At 43.3% G+C, this 17,616-nt stretch overlaps 1 protein-coding gene across 2 annotated transcripts in view; it reads left to right on the top strand.

Annotated features, from left to right (window-relative positions):
* The first annotated feature begins 1,215 nt into the window (after positions 1-1,215).
* The window catches only part of HPSE2 (heparanase 2 (inactive)), a 2,071,112-nt gene continuing 2,054,711 nt past the window's right edge, over positions 1,216-17,616 (top strand). For both annotated transcript variants that reach the window (XM_069239663.1, XM_069239662.1), the window contains exons 1-2: positions 1,216-1,600; positions 3,354-3,511. In XM_069239663.1, coding sequence (XP_069095764.1) covers positions 1,338-1,600; positions 3,354-3,511 — 421 coding nt within the window. In that variant the 5' untranslated portion in view covers positions 1,216-1,337. The remainder of the gene's footprint in view (positions 1,601-3,353; positions 3,512-17,616) is intronic.

Here is a 17,616-nt window from a genome sequence, read left to right as displayed (position 1 = left end):
AGACTGTTTTATATACTGCCAACGTGTCGCAGGTTCCTAAGTGGCTGCTGGTCATAAGGCGGTTCTCAAAACAGTTACTAAATAAACACGTGGCGGTGGTTTCGTGCGTTTGTGGAAGGTTCCGTAAGTGTTAAAGGCGAGGGAGCATCTGGGTAGAAAGGAGTGTTGCCAAGGGGAACTGCGGAATGTATTTTTGAACATTAAAGATGGCAACATTTATAACAGGTCGGACTGTAGTTAATTATCGGCATCCGGTAAATGCCCTTTACGAATACATACTAGACAACGTATTAAGGTCACTTTATACCCAAACAATATCTAAACAATGTATCAGAGGTTGCCGCCTTTTATTCAAGAGGTGAAGAGGTCAAGTTACTAAAAAGTTAAAAGTCTTGGGTCAGTTTGGAGCAGTAAAGCCTGCAACAAGTGCAGCCGGGTCGTTTTACTGGAAAACCAAACCAGTGCCGTTAATACTGGGGGAACTCAGTTAAGCAGAACATGAAAAGACATGTTTTCACCCAGTGCTTAAGCAGAGCTGTTAGCTGCTGCTAGGCACTCATTTTTGGTGACAGATTCTTTTTTCCCTTCATCTGACCTTGACCCTGATCTGGAAAAAGAGAAACAAAATAAGAAAAGAAGGGGGAAGAGAAAGATCGAAAAACTGTTACGACGAGATAAACTCGGGGTGAAAAAGAACCTGCAAGAGCCAATGACCGACGCAAGAAGAGGCTGGTGGGGGCATTAAAGAGGCATGATGTGGATTAAAAAAGGTGCAGCATTGTTATACAGTACTCCGACCTCTAATAGCTCAGGCTGCGGGCTTTTGATAAAAACTATGGGCCCCGGCATTGTTCTTTTACAAATTAAGCTCTGCTTTCCCCGTTGGATGCTGCTGTGCTGGGATCAAAATGAGGGATGGGACCTGCTCTATTTGCATTTGTAAGTATAATCCGTCTGTTCCCTTCGAATAACGAACCATCACTTCCGAAGATCAGGCCTTTATTCTAGTGATCGTAGGACGAGCTTGAATCAAATAGTTTCTCCTTACCACTTCATCAACCTGTCAAAAGTATTATGCGCGGAGGGGTTAAAAGAACCACTGCTCCTTTAATAAGTAAAAATGTCCGCCGACGGGATATCTTAAAGGGGCGGCGCCGGGCGGGTAATTGGGACTTTTGGCACAAATTGCCGAGGGGGCTGGCTAGGGGCGTGAATTCCCTTCACTTAGGACCACAACAGTGCATCACTTCAAACAAGGGCAATTAGTTAGCAACTCGAGCGAGGAGGACGAGAGCGCCTTTCAGGGTGTTAAATTCGGGAGTTGACGGTTCCACACCATGCCCGTGCTCGGCTGCTGTACACCCAGATTCTCGGCTCTGGTGACTTCTACGATACTTGCTTGGATGGCTTTTCATACGCTTGCGTCCCGGCCAGGGGAAAGGAGGACGCACTTCCCAGGCAAGCCTCAAGGTGTAAAGGGTAGGACCTTAATCTTGCTGGACGTGAACACCAAGAGCCCGATCAGAACGGTCCATGAAAACTTCTTGTCCATCCAGCTGGACCCCTCAATCATTCATGATGGCTGGCTGGATTTCCTAAGGTAAGGCATGCAATTTGAAGTTACTGCACAGAGAAAGCAGGCTTTTCTCCATCGGTAAACCGAGGGGTCCGTCTGGGGTGCGAATCTATGCAATTGATTCACAAGGGGTTTCTGGCATGCCTTGCTTTAAAAGAGAAATGTTTCCCATTAAGATGCACATGTTTGCAAAGCGGAAAACATTTCGGAAACATATCAGTTCTGACTGGAGCATGTTGTGTTTATATATCCAGAGCAACGAGTCATTTCTTTGGAAAGAGGCATGCATGTCCGCTACGATCACTGACTCCTCTAGCTAGGAATTTATCTTGAAAATGTGGTATTTTACAAATGGGTTTTGGTCATTAACTCGCCAAAATAACAAACTGTTGAATACTTCTATTGATGGCTTTTGAAGTGCCTTCGTAATACCCTCGCACTGTTTATGTTTCGGAAGCATTATCATTGTCCTCGTCCTACCCATAAAGCAACTCCCCTCTGTTCAGTTTTTTACAAACAGAAATCTGCAGTCTGTTTGAGACGTACTGTGACATTAAGCTACGTCTCCGTTGATTTTAAAATCCCAGCTCATTGGCTGCAGGCGTGTGCCCCGCAGCACTCATTGCACACTTACAGACATTAGGTGTGGTTATTGTTACAGTCTTAGCCTGATGACTGCAGATTACATGTTGATATATCCCTTCGCGGGGCAGACTATCTTGAGAGGGATGGTGAACGCATAACTTCAGGTCGCTGATACCCATAGATCGTCTTGGTGTCGCATCCCGGAGAGGCGAGTGCCTACTGCCGTTCTGTTGCCCCCACCCAAGTCCCCCCCCACCCCCTTATCAGCTGCGTACGAAGCTCTAGATACTGCCAGTGAGCTGATGTTTACACGGGGTCCAATTAGCACGCGATTTCAGCGCCGCTTGAATAGCTTTTTGCCATCCGGTTTTATTTACCATCTTGTCAGGACAGTTAACGCGCTTCTCCTGGAAAACAATTACTCGAGCACGTGTGTGCAAAGGGTGCTGAGCACCCCGGAGATCCCAGGTCGGGGCAGCGCAGACTCCAATGAGAACAGACCACTCCTCCAGCTTAATGCACACTTCGTTGCAGATTCCTTTACAATCACTTTTAAAGGAACCAGGCCATTTTGCGCTAGATGCGCAATCCACGAGAGCCGTCAGTGTCAGAATATTCTTTCATCACGTTCAGCTGTTGGCGTTTGAATAAGTACGTGTTTCTATGGCTGGGCGGACTTTAAGAGGTTTCTTTGTGACCTTCTCATGGTTTCTTGGTGGTGTGCTCTTGAAGCGATCATCCAGTTCACCGGTTTGTCTGTTTACTGCCGTGTTGGGTCCCACAGTCACATTTCGACGATTTGAAGGTCATATATACATATGAACCACACCGAACGTCAAAGCAAACACTTTATTCCCCTTTTCTTGTTCAGACCATTGCACAAATCTTTCTTAGAAATCAGAAAACATCACAACGGTTTTCATACCGGATTAACAGCTCCAGACACGCCAGTGTATAAAGTTGTCTAAATTACTTGTTGAATTAGTTCTACTTAGCAAACATGAAAACTTTTCAAAGATGGGTGGGCGCAGCTAGACAATGCAAGTCTTTTCCCACGTTTATGACTGCCAAGTGCTTGCTAGGGCATATTGAATGCTGCATTACTGCAAAAATAAAACACATTAGACACGTCAGACTATCACAAAAGGTGTTCTAACGTAAGTCTCCGCCTTTCCTCCCCTGCTGTCTGTAGTTCCAAGCGACTGGTGACATTGGCCAGAGGGTTGGCCCCTGCCTTTCTGAGATTTGGAGGTAAAAGGACAGATTTCCTACAATTCCAGAATCTGAAAAATCCCGCTAAGAGCCGAGGTGGCCCAGGGCCGGATTACTATCTGAAGAACTACGAGGACGGTGAGTCCCACTTTCAGCCTAACCATTTGGACATTGCTTTCACCATGGGCAGTGAACTGAGCTCGTATAGACCTGGTATCTATAACTGTAAATGTAACTACTTAGAGCCCTTTCTCGGAGAGTGTTTTCACTTTGAGATATTTAGGGAAAAAACAGATCTGTCATCCATCAGTTGCAAGCTTTTACATTTGTTAAACGTCAGCTTTAACATCAGACGTAGGGGCCAGTCAAACGAGAATGACAGAAACATGAATGAACAAAGTACAGGTGGAGGGCGAGCAAAACAAACCAACAACCTCGAATGCTGTTGATGTGTAAATCAACAGCATCAACAACAGCGTTGGACAGTTTGTAAGCTTTACAGGGGGATTTTTTTTTCAGTGTGAGAGTGATCAGGCAGTGGGGGAACAGGCTGCCCAATAAAGTGACCTTGAAATTACATTACCTGTGTTCATAGCTCAAGGCCTTGGTGGATTCCTGTTAGCACAATAGTGATACACAAGACGTTAACGCAGGGCCTACTCTCCTATTATCTAGTCACAGTTCCTAATAATAAGACTAATTATTTTCTGAACTCTTTCTAAAGTTTTGACATTTCGTTTATTTCATTTGGCGCACTACAAAGCAATTTCCATGATTCCAGCGACAACTGATAGGATACCGGGCATGTTTCCAACTGTGCCACAAAGCTAAATGCCAGTTCACTTGTTCATTGGTGAAATACACGTGAACTAGGTAGTGGACAGGTGTAAAATTTGCAAAACCCGCTTATTGTGAGGCAGTGGATCTTGATCAATGTGAAATATATTTATCGTATTTGTCACGTTCGCTCTATATTTGCGTTGCATTTTACGCGCGTGAAAGGTTGTGCAAATGTGCCTAAATATTCTTTCAGGTAAATATAGCTCTGTATTATTAATCACAGTTATAACGCTATTGTTGTCTACCCTAAATTAAGTATTTAAATGAAAGTCACTATTGACTACAGTATTTTTACCAGTGCAAGAATAATAGACATTTTTAAAACTATATCAAGACTGAGCTATGTTTGAGAATTGTGCCTGGAGGGCATTCTCATCCCGGTATACCCCTCTGGATATCAAAGCTCATTGCACGATTCCCACATAAATAAGAACGGAATAACTGTTTTATCATCTAAAACCAATGACTGTTTTAAAGGTGCATCGGGTTATACTTATTTGATTCTATGTCCGTTGATGCACGTTAAAAGTAAACCAGGAAATGCAGAGGGAACCAGCGGTTGTCAGCTTAATATCAAGTGCAGCCGCGGCGATTTTGTCTTATTTTAACATTTTTGTACAAGCAAGGGACGCGCGAGAACAAGATTCTCGTCTACTGTTCTTGTCGTATTGACGGGGCGGGGCACCTTAAACGCGTGTTCCACATACCTTCTGATTCACTGACTCTAACGTGATTAAGTGTAATCTTGGGGAGCAGTGGCCAAAACTGTGTCTCTTCTCCCAGCACTCTTCATTGTAACGATGTTGCATAAATTGAACACATTGCGACACTATTTACACCCACCACCCTTTCTTAACCAATGATATCAAGGGCATTATGATACAAATATGTTTTTACAAAGTAACTTTTTGGCCTCGTTTGTCGCTTCTCTAGACATCACAGACAATCTACCCGAAGCGGTATGTTTAGTTCCTATGCGTGTGTAAAGCACGGCTTGCTTGAACTCACCTGATACATGGGTGCGGAAAGCACGAACGCAGCGCATGGAAGAAACTGTAATGACAGATCTGACCACTTTGATTATGTTGGGCAACCAGAGGGTAAAACATTATTAATTTACACCTGCATATTTATTTATGACACTGGAATGCCTCCATTTTATACTTTGACAAGGGTTTGTAGATAGTTCATGCAACCAGTTGTGCTGTCGACTGTCGGTCTCATGTTGAGTCATTTATACCTACACGGTATCCTGATAGATACTTCAAACATCCGCCAATTATTAATAATATTTTAAAAACGCACTGAATTGTATACATTTTGTTACGCTGACGTGAGTGAAAATATTGAAAATAGCACGTTTCAGTTTCTTGATGTGCTCCAAGCTTGAGCAATTCAGGCTGTTTACAATGCAATTTTATGTATTTTAGATAGTCTTATAAGACAATATTTGTGGCTATTCATTCTGAAGAGGACTTAAGAATGTATGAAGCACACACTACGCTTTACTTGAAATGAATCTCTTTTCATCACTTGCGGGTCATATTTCTACTATGTGTTACACTTTAGGACAGAGTCTGAAGTATTTGTGGTTAGAGACAGCAGTGCTTGGGCTGTGATCCAGTCCACAAATGTTCTTCTCCGTACTTCATACACAGTAAAGGTGCTCTGTTTCAAAAGCAAAAAATATGAGTTACTCTGAAGTTAGCATTGCTTATTTGACCTAATTCAGTGCTGGAGGAACATCCCCTTCCTACAAATATGTCCTCTTTTCTTTAAACCAGGTATGATTGTATTGTAGGCGGCACCGGGCTTTAACACTCGAATAAATACAACTATTATTGGCCTGCTTGCTTGGATTAGAAATCGCTTAGTGTGGGTACGTTAGGATTTGTTGGGGGCGTGGGCGCTAGATTCTCATCTGATTAAACATTGAAACAAAAAGAACGGTTTAACATTCCATTTATTGTTTCTATTCCAGTAATTGCCCTATTAGTACATGTGATTTTATGAATCAGCGTGATTTTTTATATTTTCTTTATTAGAAACATCCGAAGGGGGTTTACCATAATGTTTCAAAGCCCATAAGGATCAGAGTTTCAAGGGGTCCTCATTAGCTTATTTAGAGTGTTAAGGCTACTAGGCACATTCTTCTTAATAACAGTAGCATCCACCCTAAAGTGTGCAGTTGTACAGGAAAATTCCCAGCCTTCTACGTTTCAAGGACCAGGAGAAAATCACACCTCTTGCTAAAATTGTGTTCTCAAATCGCATGCTTCAAATGAGTTCAGTGGTGTTCATACTTAATGAGTTAAACGTTTCTAGGATTCGATCAACATCCCATGAACTGAAATCCACAATGTCTTCTTTTAAGATTCGTTCGAAGCAGCAATACATGGACAATCTTATCGTTCCTAAGGGGGTTGACGAGCAAACATGAATTTCCAGAGCATACCACGCAGTGAAAGAACATGACCAAAGCTTGTCTAATGAAAGTGTAATGAAAATATGTGGCACTTTTCCCCAAAAGTGTAAAGCAAATAAGTTAGTTTTAGAGAATTGTTCTGTCCTTCCAAGAGTAAATGAGTAAACTCTCAGTCATTAAATCATATTCCATTTGCAGACTAATTATTAGGGGTGGGGTGAACTTGCAGAGTTTACTCTGTGGAATTCCGCCACATTACATGAAAATTCAGCAAGATTCCGCGGAATTCCATGAATGGGTGGAAATCGGGACTTCGAGCTGCTCATGCTGATTTTTAGCACTGGGAGCTTGTTAAGCACTGAAAAATCAGCACAAAAGAACTACACATAGCGCTAGAGTGTGCTTCTGCTCGACTTGATAGCTAGAGTGTTCTTCTGCTCCACTTGATTTTGCTGCCACTCGAGTAGATTTTCTACTTGAGCAGCAGCTTTCCACCCCAAAGGGTCACGACTGCCTGTGTTGGGAAAATCTCACCAGTCACTCTACTAGTGCCTAAAATCACGCTGGTGGTTGCCACTTCTCACTTGCGCTAACCAACTTGTGTTGGTGAGCCACGCATGAGAGAGTATAACACAGAGTGACCAAAATTCTACCAACTCTGTAGGCAAGCGGGATTTATCACCTACTCCTAAGAATTATGCATTACTAAAATTAATTCTGCTTCTTAGAGCACACTGACATGGTCAATGGTACACATTTCACTAGGGTTTAAGTACATAGATTTGCGCGAATGCATGGCAGTTTTGTACCAATATGTGAAAACATATTAATTCAATTTTTGACAATTTGGTTTGTGGAAATGCTTTTCTACAGGTTTGTCTTAGAAACCACAGGGTTGAGAGGATCAGCGACAACCACTGTGTTTACTCTTGGTACCCCTGCTGTGAAGGTGTCCTCAAGTCTGTAATTACTGTGAAGACAAGGGCACCTAGGGTTCATCACAAACACAATTTGGTTTTGCCAGGACTTGTTGCTGATGAGGAACTCGAATATAAAAGAACATATGTCACTATCTCTTTCTGAGTAGGGCTCTGCTGTGGCTGTATAATTACCTTGCATTTATAGTTCAACAATAATGAGAAACTGATGGGCTGGTGTTTCTTTTCCCATAAATATTAACATCATAGTATACAGTTACCTGTTTATTTTTAATGCTTTACCACTAATATTGAGAAAGCCACTCTTTAGTTTCAAATTCATACTTCACTTCTTGTATAATTTGTATGGAATGCTGGATAATTCATCAAACAAGCTCCAGATGTTATGTATACCTGCCTAAGTGAGCATCAATTTTATGGAATGCTGAGATTGTCTCTTCCTGAAACATTTCTTAGAGGGGTGATACTAATTACTGTTGTTTACCTGCTTTCTAAGGGACAGATATATCATGCATTTTTCCGTCCGCAAACAGCCCGATTTGCAGAATAGGTCAGTTTGAGTCCGGAAAAATGCATTTTGTTATGCATTAATTCTAAAGTGCAATTTGGTAACATATTACCGAATCACGGTTTGGAATTGCGAATACATACTTATTCCGTATTATGAAGGGGTGTGTTTAGGGCATCCCTTCCAAATACCAAAACATTCTCATTTTACCACTTAATTCAAGTAGGTGCTACCTATTCAGAAATGGGAAGTGGTTCTCAATGGACCCCCTTCACGCTGTTGTGAATGTTTGTAAAAACATTTTTTAAGAGCACATAAAAAGTGGAAAAAAAAAAACCTTTCACTTTTCTTTTTTAAAAGCATCTTGTTTTCCTTAAGGAAAATGGGCTGCATTAAAAAAAAAAAAAAGATTGTTTTATCAAAAGGTAGTCACACATGGGGGTCTGCTAAGTCCAGCAGGCCACCATTTCTGTGATGGCTGAGATTCCTAATGGATCGCAAATTGCATCCTACCTCATTAATAATCATGAAGTAGGTCTATTTGTGACCCACTAGGAATCACTAATGAAACTCAAAGGAGTTTCATACATTTGGAATGCCGATTTCCTAGTAAGAAATGGCTTTCTATAATGGATGGATGCTATATCACACCCCAAACAGACTGAATAAAATGTATGATAATACAAGCAAAAATTTCCCTGATGGTGCCAAAAGGGTGATCAGGTGCATATGTTTTGGTCGTGTGCAGTGCTGTATGGCTTTTGGATAGACCTTTTTCGGCAGTCAGTTCCAGAATTTGCACAACATTTATCCTCACATCTACCATTGCATTGGTAAATTTGATACCTAGAGCACAGGCTATGATACCTATAGCCCAGGTTACATCACTGGGCAAGTCTCTCTTAACTTTTATTTTCATCTCCATGATGAAAGATTGCTGTTTAATACCCCGCACTGGAAATCGCCCTATTGCCCCTCTTTCACAATAGAAGACCAAAATGGTAAATTAAGATAAGTAAGCTGGAATTCTGGTACCATGCCGAAATAAATACATTATCCGTATATCACAAGATCTGCGGCACCTGGGCTCCTGAAGACCAACTCTTAGCCGATTAAGAGTTTTACTTTCACCACATTAGCCTTTTAGAACTATTATAATTCATGTAGCATGGCCACTTTGATGTCATTAAGAAGGTGAAAATCCATTTTAAGTATACAATTGAGGCCTGGGATGAATCACTGAGGGGTTTAAATGATAAACTGTAATAATATTGTGCACTATTATCTACATAGTATTTTTTATGTGTAAAATTATGTATTGGCATTTTATGTTTTTACTCTTGATAATGATTGTGTTTCACCCCGAGGCTGACTGAGATGTTTTATAGCTTTGTTTAGCTGCATTCCACAGTCACCTTTGCACAATGTATTTGTATTAGTAAAGTAGTGGTTTTATTAATGTACTGAAGAAGTACAACTACAATTTATATTTGATAAGGATGTATATTTTTCAATAAAAACAAATGTGTGTGGCTCAGCAAGGGAAAAAGGGGAGCCCCCTTTGCATCTCCATCCCCCATAGACAGTGCCCCCATGCACCCACTCTGTGTTGCAGATAGTGGCCTCCTGTGTTGCTGCCCTTTTGTGTGATGCGTAGTACACTAATATACCTGGGGCACTTTAACTACTTATATTTGGTCTGAGAGAAAGTCTAAAATATAGCCTCTGTATAGCTGCTCCAGTGTCATTGAAATCTTTTTCATGACCAAGAGATCTCATAAACTGTGTATCCAATTTTTATGCTCGAACTTCCTAGTTTGATCCCATAGTACAGTAATGGCTAGCTTTGCAGCACACAGCACAACAGCCGTGGGACTGCCAGTAAACTTGGTGAAGTAATCCCGAAAACGGACAGTCATATAGGAAATGGTAAGCATGTACAAGAAAGAGCTGAGACCACTCTGTATTTACATTAGAGAATAAATAATTTTAGGCCCATTATTACACATTCAACCACCACGAATCACAAAATTCATCACATTCTCTTTTTACAATTTGCACATACATTTGATTACTGTTAACATAACATATTATGGGATTGGCAGTACACTAGACATCGAATCTCCTAACCAACATTTTATGGAGTCATGGTTGACTCTCGCTGGCCCTTACAAGACCAGCTAATTGACTTGGGCCCAAGGGAACCCCTGGATTCCTTAATAGGGAAGGTAGCATGGGCAAACATGTAAGCTGAGTCCATAAGCAACTATGCGGGGCCAATCCAAAGGAGGGATTCCTCCTGGCATGCTTTTGGAGATGGACCTGGGCAAATGGACCATATCTTGGTCTCCTGGCACAAACACCTACTCACAACATCCACAGAGCAGTGCAAAAGGGTACCGTAGAGAGCTAAGGATTATCACTGAACTTCACATCCCTGGCCCTACACGCCGCAGTAGCATTGCTCTGACTTCGAATACGTTTTAAAGCCTAGGCAAATTAGAATTCACCTGTTTTTTGTTCTGATGCCAAGGTATCTACCTGCTTTGCGGCCAAGCACAACTCTAAATCTGCTTCTGGCTTGAAGGTTAGCTTACCATCTGGGTCCCTCTCAAATTAGCCTCCTATAATTGTGAAAAACGGTGCACACGTAAGCTACAGAGATCTGGTAAAGGTCTTATTGCCCTGAGCAGTTAGAATAATGCCATCCATATGAAAAAGGGCCTTACCCCTGAGACAACTGTGAGGAATTGACTTTAGTAAAGTTGTATGAAGTAGTCTCCTCAAATTGGCTGTTTGCCTCACTGATTTCATTACCAACCTTCCATATCCCCTACAGGATAATATGTGACCATGCAATCACAGACCCTGAGAGCTTCCTTGCTAACCAAGAGATCTCTGCCATCAAATTCTCAAAGAGGCCTCTTCTCCCCAAGAGCACTAGATCGTTACCAGCAATGTGAAAAATGATTAGTGCAAGCTGCTGCAGCCCCCTGTTCACAACTTTCTTGATTAACACATGCAAGCCATCCACATGAAGACCACCTCCACCAGCCCATGGAATCTGCAAGCCTGTCTTATCTGCTTACCTGTGGAGCCTGGCTTGCTTAAATACTGCTCCTCCCCTTCACACAAAGGAGTGCCTGGGATACCATGCACTGGCTTTTAAACTACCAGGTACATGCTTAGCCTTAAACAGAATATTATTCTTTAAATAAAGTAGGACCAACTATTTAAATAAACCTAGAAACCTTTTTCATTTTGTTTTGGAAATTAATGGATTCAACCACAGACATGCTGTCTGACCAAAAGGTTACTGATTGATTGAGAAAGTGATCAGTCCAGATATGCAAGGCAACTACAATGGGAAATCGTTCCAAGAAAGTCCCCTTCTTTAGTAAACCTGAATCACACCAATGTGGCAGCCAAACCTTGGCACACCATTTGGTGCCCCAAAATTGCAGTGAAGCCCACACATCCTGCTGCATTGGTGAAAAGACCAAAATACTGGCTTGTCCGCTAACCGGGAGGTCACAACATAGACATATTGAAATTCTCAAGGAATCATAACCAAATTCTCATGTCATGCTTCAAAGCAGCAGGTAGGCATGGTCTCTGATGTTTCTCCTTGAGCCCTGGCATGACCTGCACGATGGAGTGAGAGAAGCTGTGGCCCATTGGTATGATTCACAAGGCAAAATTGAGCTAATACTTGTAGTTATAGCCCTGTGAACTTGAACACTTTAATGCATGATCTAAATGAGGACCTAAAAGCCCTCACTTTCTCAATTGGTAGTCTGCATTCTATTTTTCCAGAATCAATGTCAATACCCAAGAAGACAAGCATTTTGGCTGGCCTAGCAGTTTTTTCTTGTGCTAGAGGTACCCCATATTCACCCATAATCTTTGTGAAGAAAGACAGTGACTTCACACAATGTTCTGAGTCCCTGGGGCTCAAGAATAAAAAAAATCATCCAAGTAGTAAATGACAAAACGGGCTTTGGATACCTAGGTGAAAACCCACTTGAGGAAGGTCCTGAACTGCTCAAAATAAGCACATTATAGTGACCCCCCATGGGTATTCATTCATCACAGAAGAAATTACCCTTGAATTGTAAATCCAACGGGTGAAGTCATCCAGACGGACAAGGAGCAGCCGGAAGTGGCCCACTGCCTGCCTTAGCCATAACATATCCACCCCCCAACTTTCTTAGTTTTGTTGGTGCACCATCCAGGGAAGGAAACCTTACTGAGCAAAATGATGAATCAAATGCGCTTTTGACAGACACCCATATCAGGGCAGATAAATTGTGAATGAGTCTGAATTCTCCTAGATCTTTTTTTAGGAAGTAAACCTAATGCTGACCAAGCCATTGAAATGGGGCTTAACAAATGGCCTCACTACCATCCATAATTTCAGTTCTTCAGTCTGTCTCCAGGCAGTCTCCATGTTCAGACACAAAGATTGGTGTTTTTTGGAAAACTTGGGTCCCGTGACTCCTATGTCTAATATTCTGGAACCAAGCTGAAGCCTCAATATATCTGATGAGCTAACTCTTGCTATGGGTATGCCTCTAATTCTAGGTTCAAAGGAAGTAAAGAAAAAGGAGGCAGGAGCTCTACAAAGTGAAAGTGCCTGGGAGTGACCTCTGACTATCTGTTTCTCTAGACTTCTTAAAACATTTGAACTCTGGGTGACCCGCTGTCCCACAAATGAACAATTATGCTTGCCCTTATAGGTCCCCCGGGGTCTTGTACATGCTTTCTTTTTGAAAGCCAGCATCTCCTTTTGTGGTTCCCCCCTTCCCTGAGTGCTTAATGAAAGGGCAGATTCCCATTGCCTTCATTTTGCTGTACACTCATTCAGCGCAACCATGAATTATTAATGTCAGTCTTGTCCCAAAGCATACTATGACTGACATCTTATAACAGATACCCCAAGCTCCTCATGTACCCCCACTATTTTGCTCAGGTAGAGAGACATCTGTGGACGCAATTCTATTGATTACTCAAGGAAGACAGACTAGTAAAAGGCAAAAAAAATGACCCAGTTCAGTAGGAGGCCCGCCTTAGTTTTTTTTGTTAGTGTGCACAGCTGTTGGGCTCTTTCGGGTTTTCTGACACCAATTTCACAATACTAAGTTGAAAAACATCAATATATCCCCTTTCTTAATCTTGGCCTTGAATTCCTCAGGCAAATGTAATCCTAGCTGCTCCCACGGGGCCAATACCTGGCCATGTCCCCAACTAAGAGTGACTCCTTCCTCATCTTTGCTTTCTTTTGAGCGACCCTTGGGGGTGCCGCAGGAACCAGGTGGGCTGGTTTTGTCACTGCTGGGGTTGTTGAAGGGCTTATATGGCAGGTAACAACCAGGGCTGGGTTGTGCTGCGTGATGCAGACAAGTTGCTTGGAATACTTTCTGGTTTTCCAGTTAGATTCTTCACTGCTGTTAAGGTACTCCCTCACTTGGATGGAACACAGCTTCCCCTACCACTAATCTAGAAACCCATGGTAAAATGCGAGCCAGTCTGGTCACAAGATCACACCCTATGTCGCCCCTCCTCCTGCCCAGGGCTTATCCTGCCCTCAACTTTGATCCCCTCAGGCTGTCAACACTTTGGTTTGGGGTCCTGCGCTGTAGATGTTTGGGTGCTTGTGCCCTTCTCAGCCCTTTCCACAAGTGTTCCTTTTCTTGCTTGCTTAGGCACCGGCAGAATTGCTTGGTTAGGTGGAAAGCCTGTCCTCTTGGGAACGATCCTCTGGACCTCGATTGTTGGAAAATGCAAGTTTGGGGCTAGATACTTGTTGGGGGTACAGCCACCCTGCTCCGGGATCCCAAGAGGCACAGAATAAAAATAACAGTGGCTTGATAGAGTCAAGGTTTCCTGTCACCTGTGCCAGGTCTGACGTCTGTGCCCCTTACTTTGGTTTTCATTTATTTAAGAGGCTTTATTAGCAGAAACAACCTTTGTCAAATGTTGTTCACCTGGACAAGTGTGCCATACATATTAACTCTTCTTTTCAAACAGTGTGCAACAAACTGCTTCCCGTCACAAATATTGGATAAGGCTTTCGATAGGCAACAGAGGCGGTTGGGTTAAACCTTATTACACTGCCCCACAGTCAGCTGAGGCCAATATATTGTTTTCAGTAATCAACAATTGTCCATGTTAATTTTCATAGCTTCATGTAGCTCCACTGCATACCGCTATCTACAGCCATATCGTGCTATTAAAAATCCATGTTCCATACACTTAGTCATGTGCAAAAATCTTCACAGCCCATGCAGCCAAGCCGCTCTGCCATGCTTATGAGCACAAAAACAATCACAGCGAGCAAGGTAAAGCCTGCCCAGCCACACCAGGATTTGAATTCCAACAAAGTAAATCACAGGATACTAACCCAATTCTGTGACATCACCCAGACGCTCCCGAGCTCCACATACGCAGTCAGGGGAGATATATGCAGCAATTCTCCCTGCCTAGCCACCTCCTGGGCTTGAAGGAGCACCCCACCTTATCTCTGGGTGCACCATCAGCCAACTGGATCCTCGGCGATAGTGCAGAGCCATCCCTTCATGGCGAAGTAGCCTTTCTTGACAGTACTGCTGCCACTCGGATCTGGCCACCACAACACTGGGCTCCAAGAGGTGGGCAGCTTCCAATGGCAACCAAGCAACAACTGGCAGGGTAGTGAACCACCAAGTAAACAGGCACTCTGGGTGACGCAGAACAAGGGAACTTGAGGGCCAGCTGGAGCAGGGGTCAAGTCGGCGGATGGCAGGAGCAAACCAAGAAACGACGAGGAGGGAATACTGCTCTTATCTATTTAAATATCCTCTACACTGCCCTTGCCACCCCTGCCAACCCTTGGCAGTCAGTGAGCCCTGTCCTCGCTTTCTGGGGCATCTAGGTTAAACATGCCAAAATTTGAAATCAACAAATGGCAGTGGCGATTGATTGCCGCCTCCATTGCAAAGCCAGGTGTGACTTCACCTGTATACTGGGGTCTACCATGATGTGAACCGGTCTTGTCCAGTGTGATCTGCTTTCCCATGTGAACTGAGTGGGGATGTTTGTCTATTTGATAGACCTAGCACCACATATGTGGGCATTCTAGGTATTTCTGTCTCTATGATTCTGTCAATATCATTTAGAATCGCTTCCCAAATGCACTCGTAGGGCAGTGCCTGGGTAGGTGTAGCAATGTGCCCATTCTCCTGCATGCATACCAGAACAGCCCTGTCCCTATGGTCCCACTAATGTAGTTTTGCTGGCACATGCTAGCAATACGTGGTTATCGTTAAAATTGCATGCCTACCTTTAGCGCTTTTGGATGTGGTACGGACTCCGTGGTATACTTCTCATTATTTGTCCATGAGTGTTCTCCCTATTTATGACTTCCACCTTTTCTCCTTAGGAGTTTTCACTATATCTGTTGTGTGTACAAAACGTCTGTATATATAATATAAGAAGCATTTGTCACTGTCTTTTGTGGTGAACTATTTTTCAAAATGCTTCAGGGCATGACTAGTGTGTGGTTTGATAAACCTTTGTAGTACACAGTGACAGACTTGAAAATAACCTAGTCTTTCCATCTCTGAAAGATCATAGGGGCATATTTATACTCTGTTTGCACCAAATGTACGTCAACATTTTTGACGCACAATCGGCGCAAACCCTGCCCCATATTTATACTTTGACGTCCGACCCCGCGGGCGTCAAAATTCCACCATGTGCGTCATTTTTTGGAAGGGGGAACCAGCCTTGCGTTAATTATATGCAAGGTAGGTGTTCCCTTCCAAAAAATGACTTTAAGGCCTGTGCCCCTTATTTATACTCTGGCGTCATTTTGACGCACAGGAGGGGGTGGGCCTTTAAAAACGGCGCACAGCCTGATGGGCGCCGTTTTTTAACGCCTGGGTCAGGGCAGGTGTTAAGGGACCTGTGGGTGCCCTCCCCTGCCCCCAGGGACACCCCCTGCCACCTTTGCCCACCCCAGGAGGACACCCAAGGATGGAGGGACCCATCCCAGGGAAGTAAAGGTAAGTTCGGGTAATTATTTTTTTCCGATTTTGTTTGTGGCATAGGGGGGCCTGATTTGGGCCCCCCTACATGCCACTATTCCCAATGACCATGCCCAGGGGACATAAGTCCCCTGGGCATGGCCATTGGGCAAGGGGGCATGACTCCTGTCTTTGCTAAGACAGGAGTCATGTCAATGGAGGATGGTCGTAAAAAAAAATGGCGCAAATCCGGTTTGAGGCCTGAATTTTGCCTCAGACCTGACTTGCACCATTTTTTGATGCACAACCCCCATTTTCCCATACGCCGGCGCTGCCTGGTGTGAGTCATTTTTTTTGACGCACACCAGTCCGCAGCGCCGGCTATCGTCATTCCGTTAATAAGGCGCCCGCATGGTGCGTTGGAATGGCGTTAGCCGGCGCTAAAATTTTTGACGCACAACTAAAAAGTATAAATTTGGGCCATAGTCTTTTTTGAGCTGTCCAAATGTTTAGAAATCTGCTTTGTCATAAACCTCCCCAAGACTCTTGCATCCCTTTATTCTCCAAGTGTCAAATGTCCCCTCTGGTCAAACAGCTTACCCAGTATTTGTAAGTGGGGATGGAAATGCGGTGAAACCATACTCACTTCTGCTATGTCCTAAACTGCTAGAGTTGCCCTCATTATTGGGAAGAGGATGGGGATATAAATACTACAAGGTCTGTGTTTCTTTGCCAGCTATGGTCATTCTCATATGTGACTACCAATTAATATTTGATTTGAGAAGCACTAATGTTTCTCCTACTCAGCTCTTCCCCATTTCACCATAGTTCACAGCTGGGCTGCCTAGTCCTCCCACTCCGATGGTGCTGTACAGTACATTAAGCGAAGCTGGCCCTCTAGCCATTTAAAAATCTCTAATGCCCACTGTCTCCTTTTTGAGTTTTTTGTGTGATACTGGTAATGAAGGAGTTTGGAATGGGAACAAGAACCTTTGAAATATCGTCATTTTTCCTGCCGTCAATCTTCCCCGCCAAGGGATACCCCCCATGTACCATATCCATGTAATAAGTTTTACCTTCTGCATTCATCTAGGGTACCGGTCCTGTACTGTTGTTTCTATAGATGCTGCAAGTTTGACCTTCCATTTAGGTGATATTACATATGTCCCACTGCATCGGGAACAAAACCAATAAGTGTCCTGTGGGACAGAGATTTTAAAAATTAGTGAGTTCTGTACATTTATGCTAAAACTAATACTTCCCTGAAGCCCTTCAGCTCTCTATGTATGGCTGTGACAGAAAGAATGGGATCAGTCAGTGAGACCAGAATGCCATCTCAATGTATACTGCGAATAGCAGAGGGGCAACCCTTCCTTGTGCCTCTTTGCAGCGCCAATCCAGTCCCACTCCTCAGTGACAATAACTGTCTCTCTCGGTCTGTATCCTCTAAATACCCAGGCCTGGAATTTGCAGCATACTGCGAATGCCGCAAGTGCTTTGCTCAGGATGGTGCAGTGTACTTGATC

Source organism: Pleurodeles waltl, chromosome 6 (genome assembly GCF_031143425.1).
Source record: "Pleurodeles waltl isolate 20211129_DDA chromosome 6, aPleWal1.hap1.20221129, whole genome shotgun sequence".
Taxonomy (NCBI): Eukaryota; Metazoa; Chordata; class Amphibia; order Caudata; family Salamandridae; genus Pleurodeles; species Pleurodeles waltl.
Note: the sequence above shows the minus strand (reverse complement) of the source record. Positions and strands in the feature narration are given on the sequence as shown.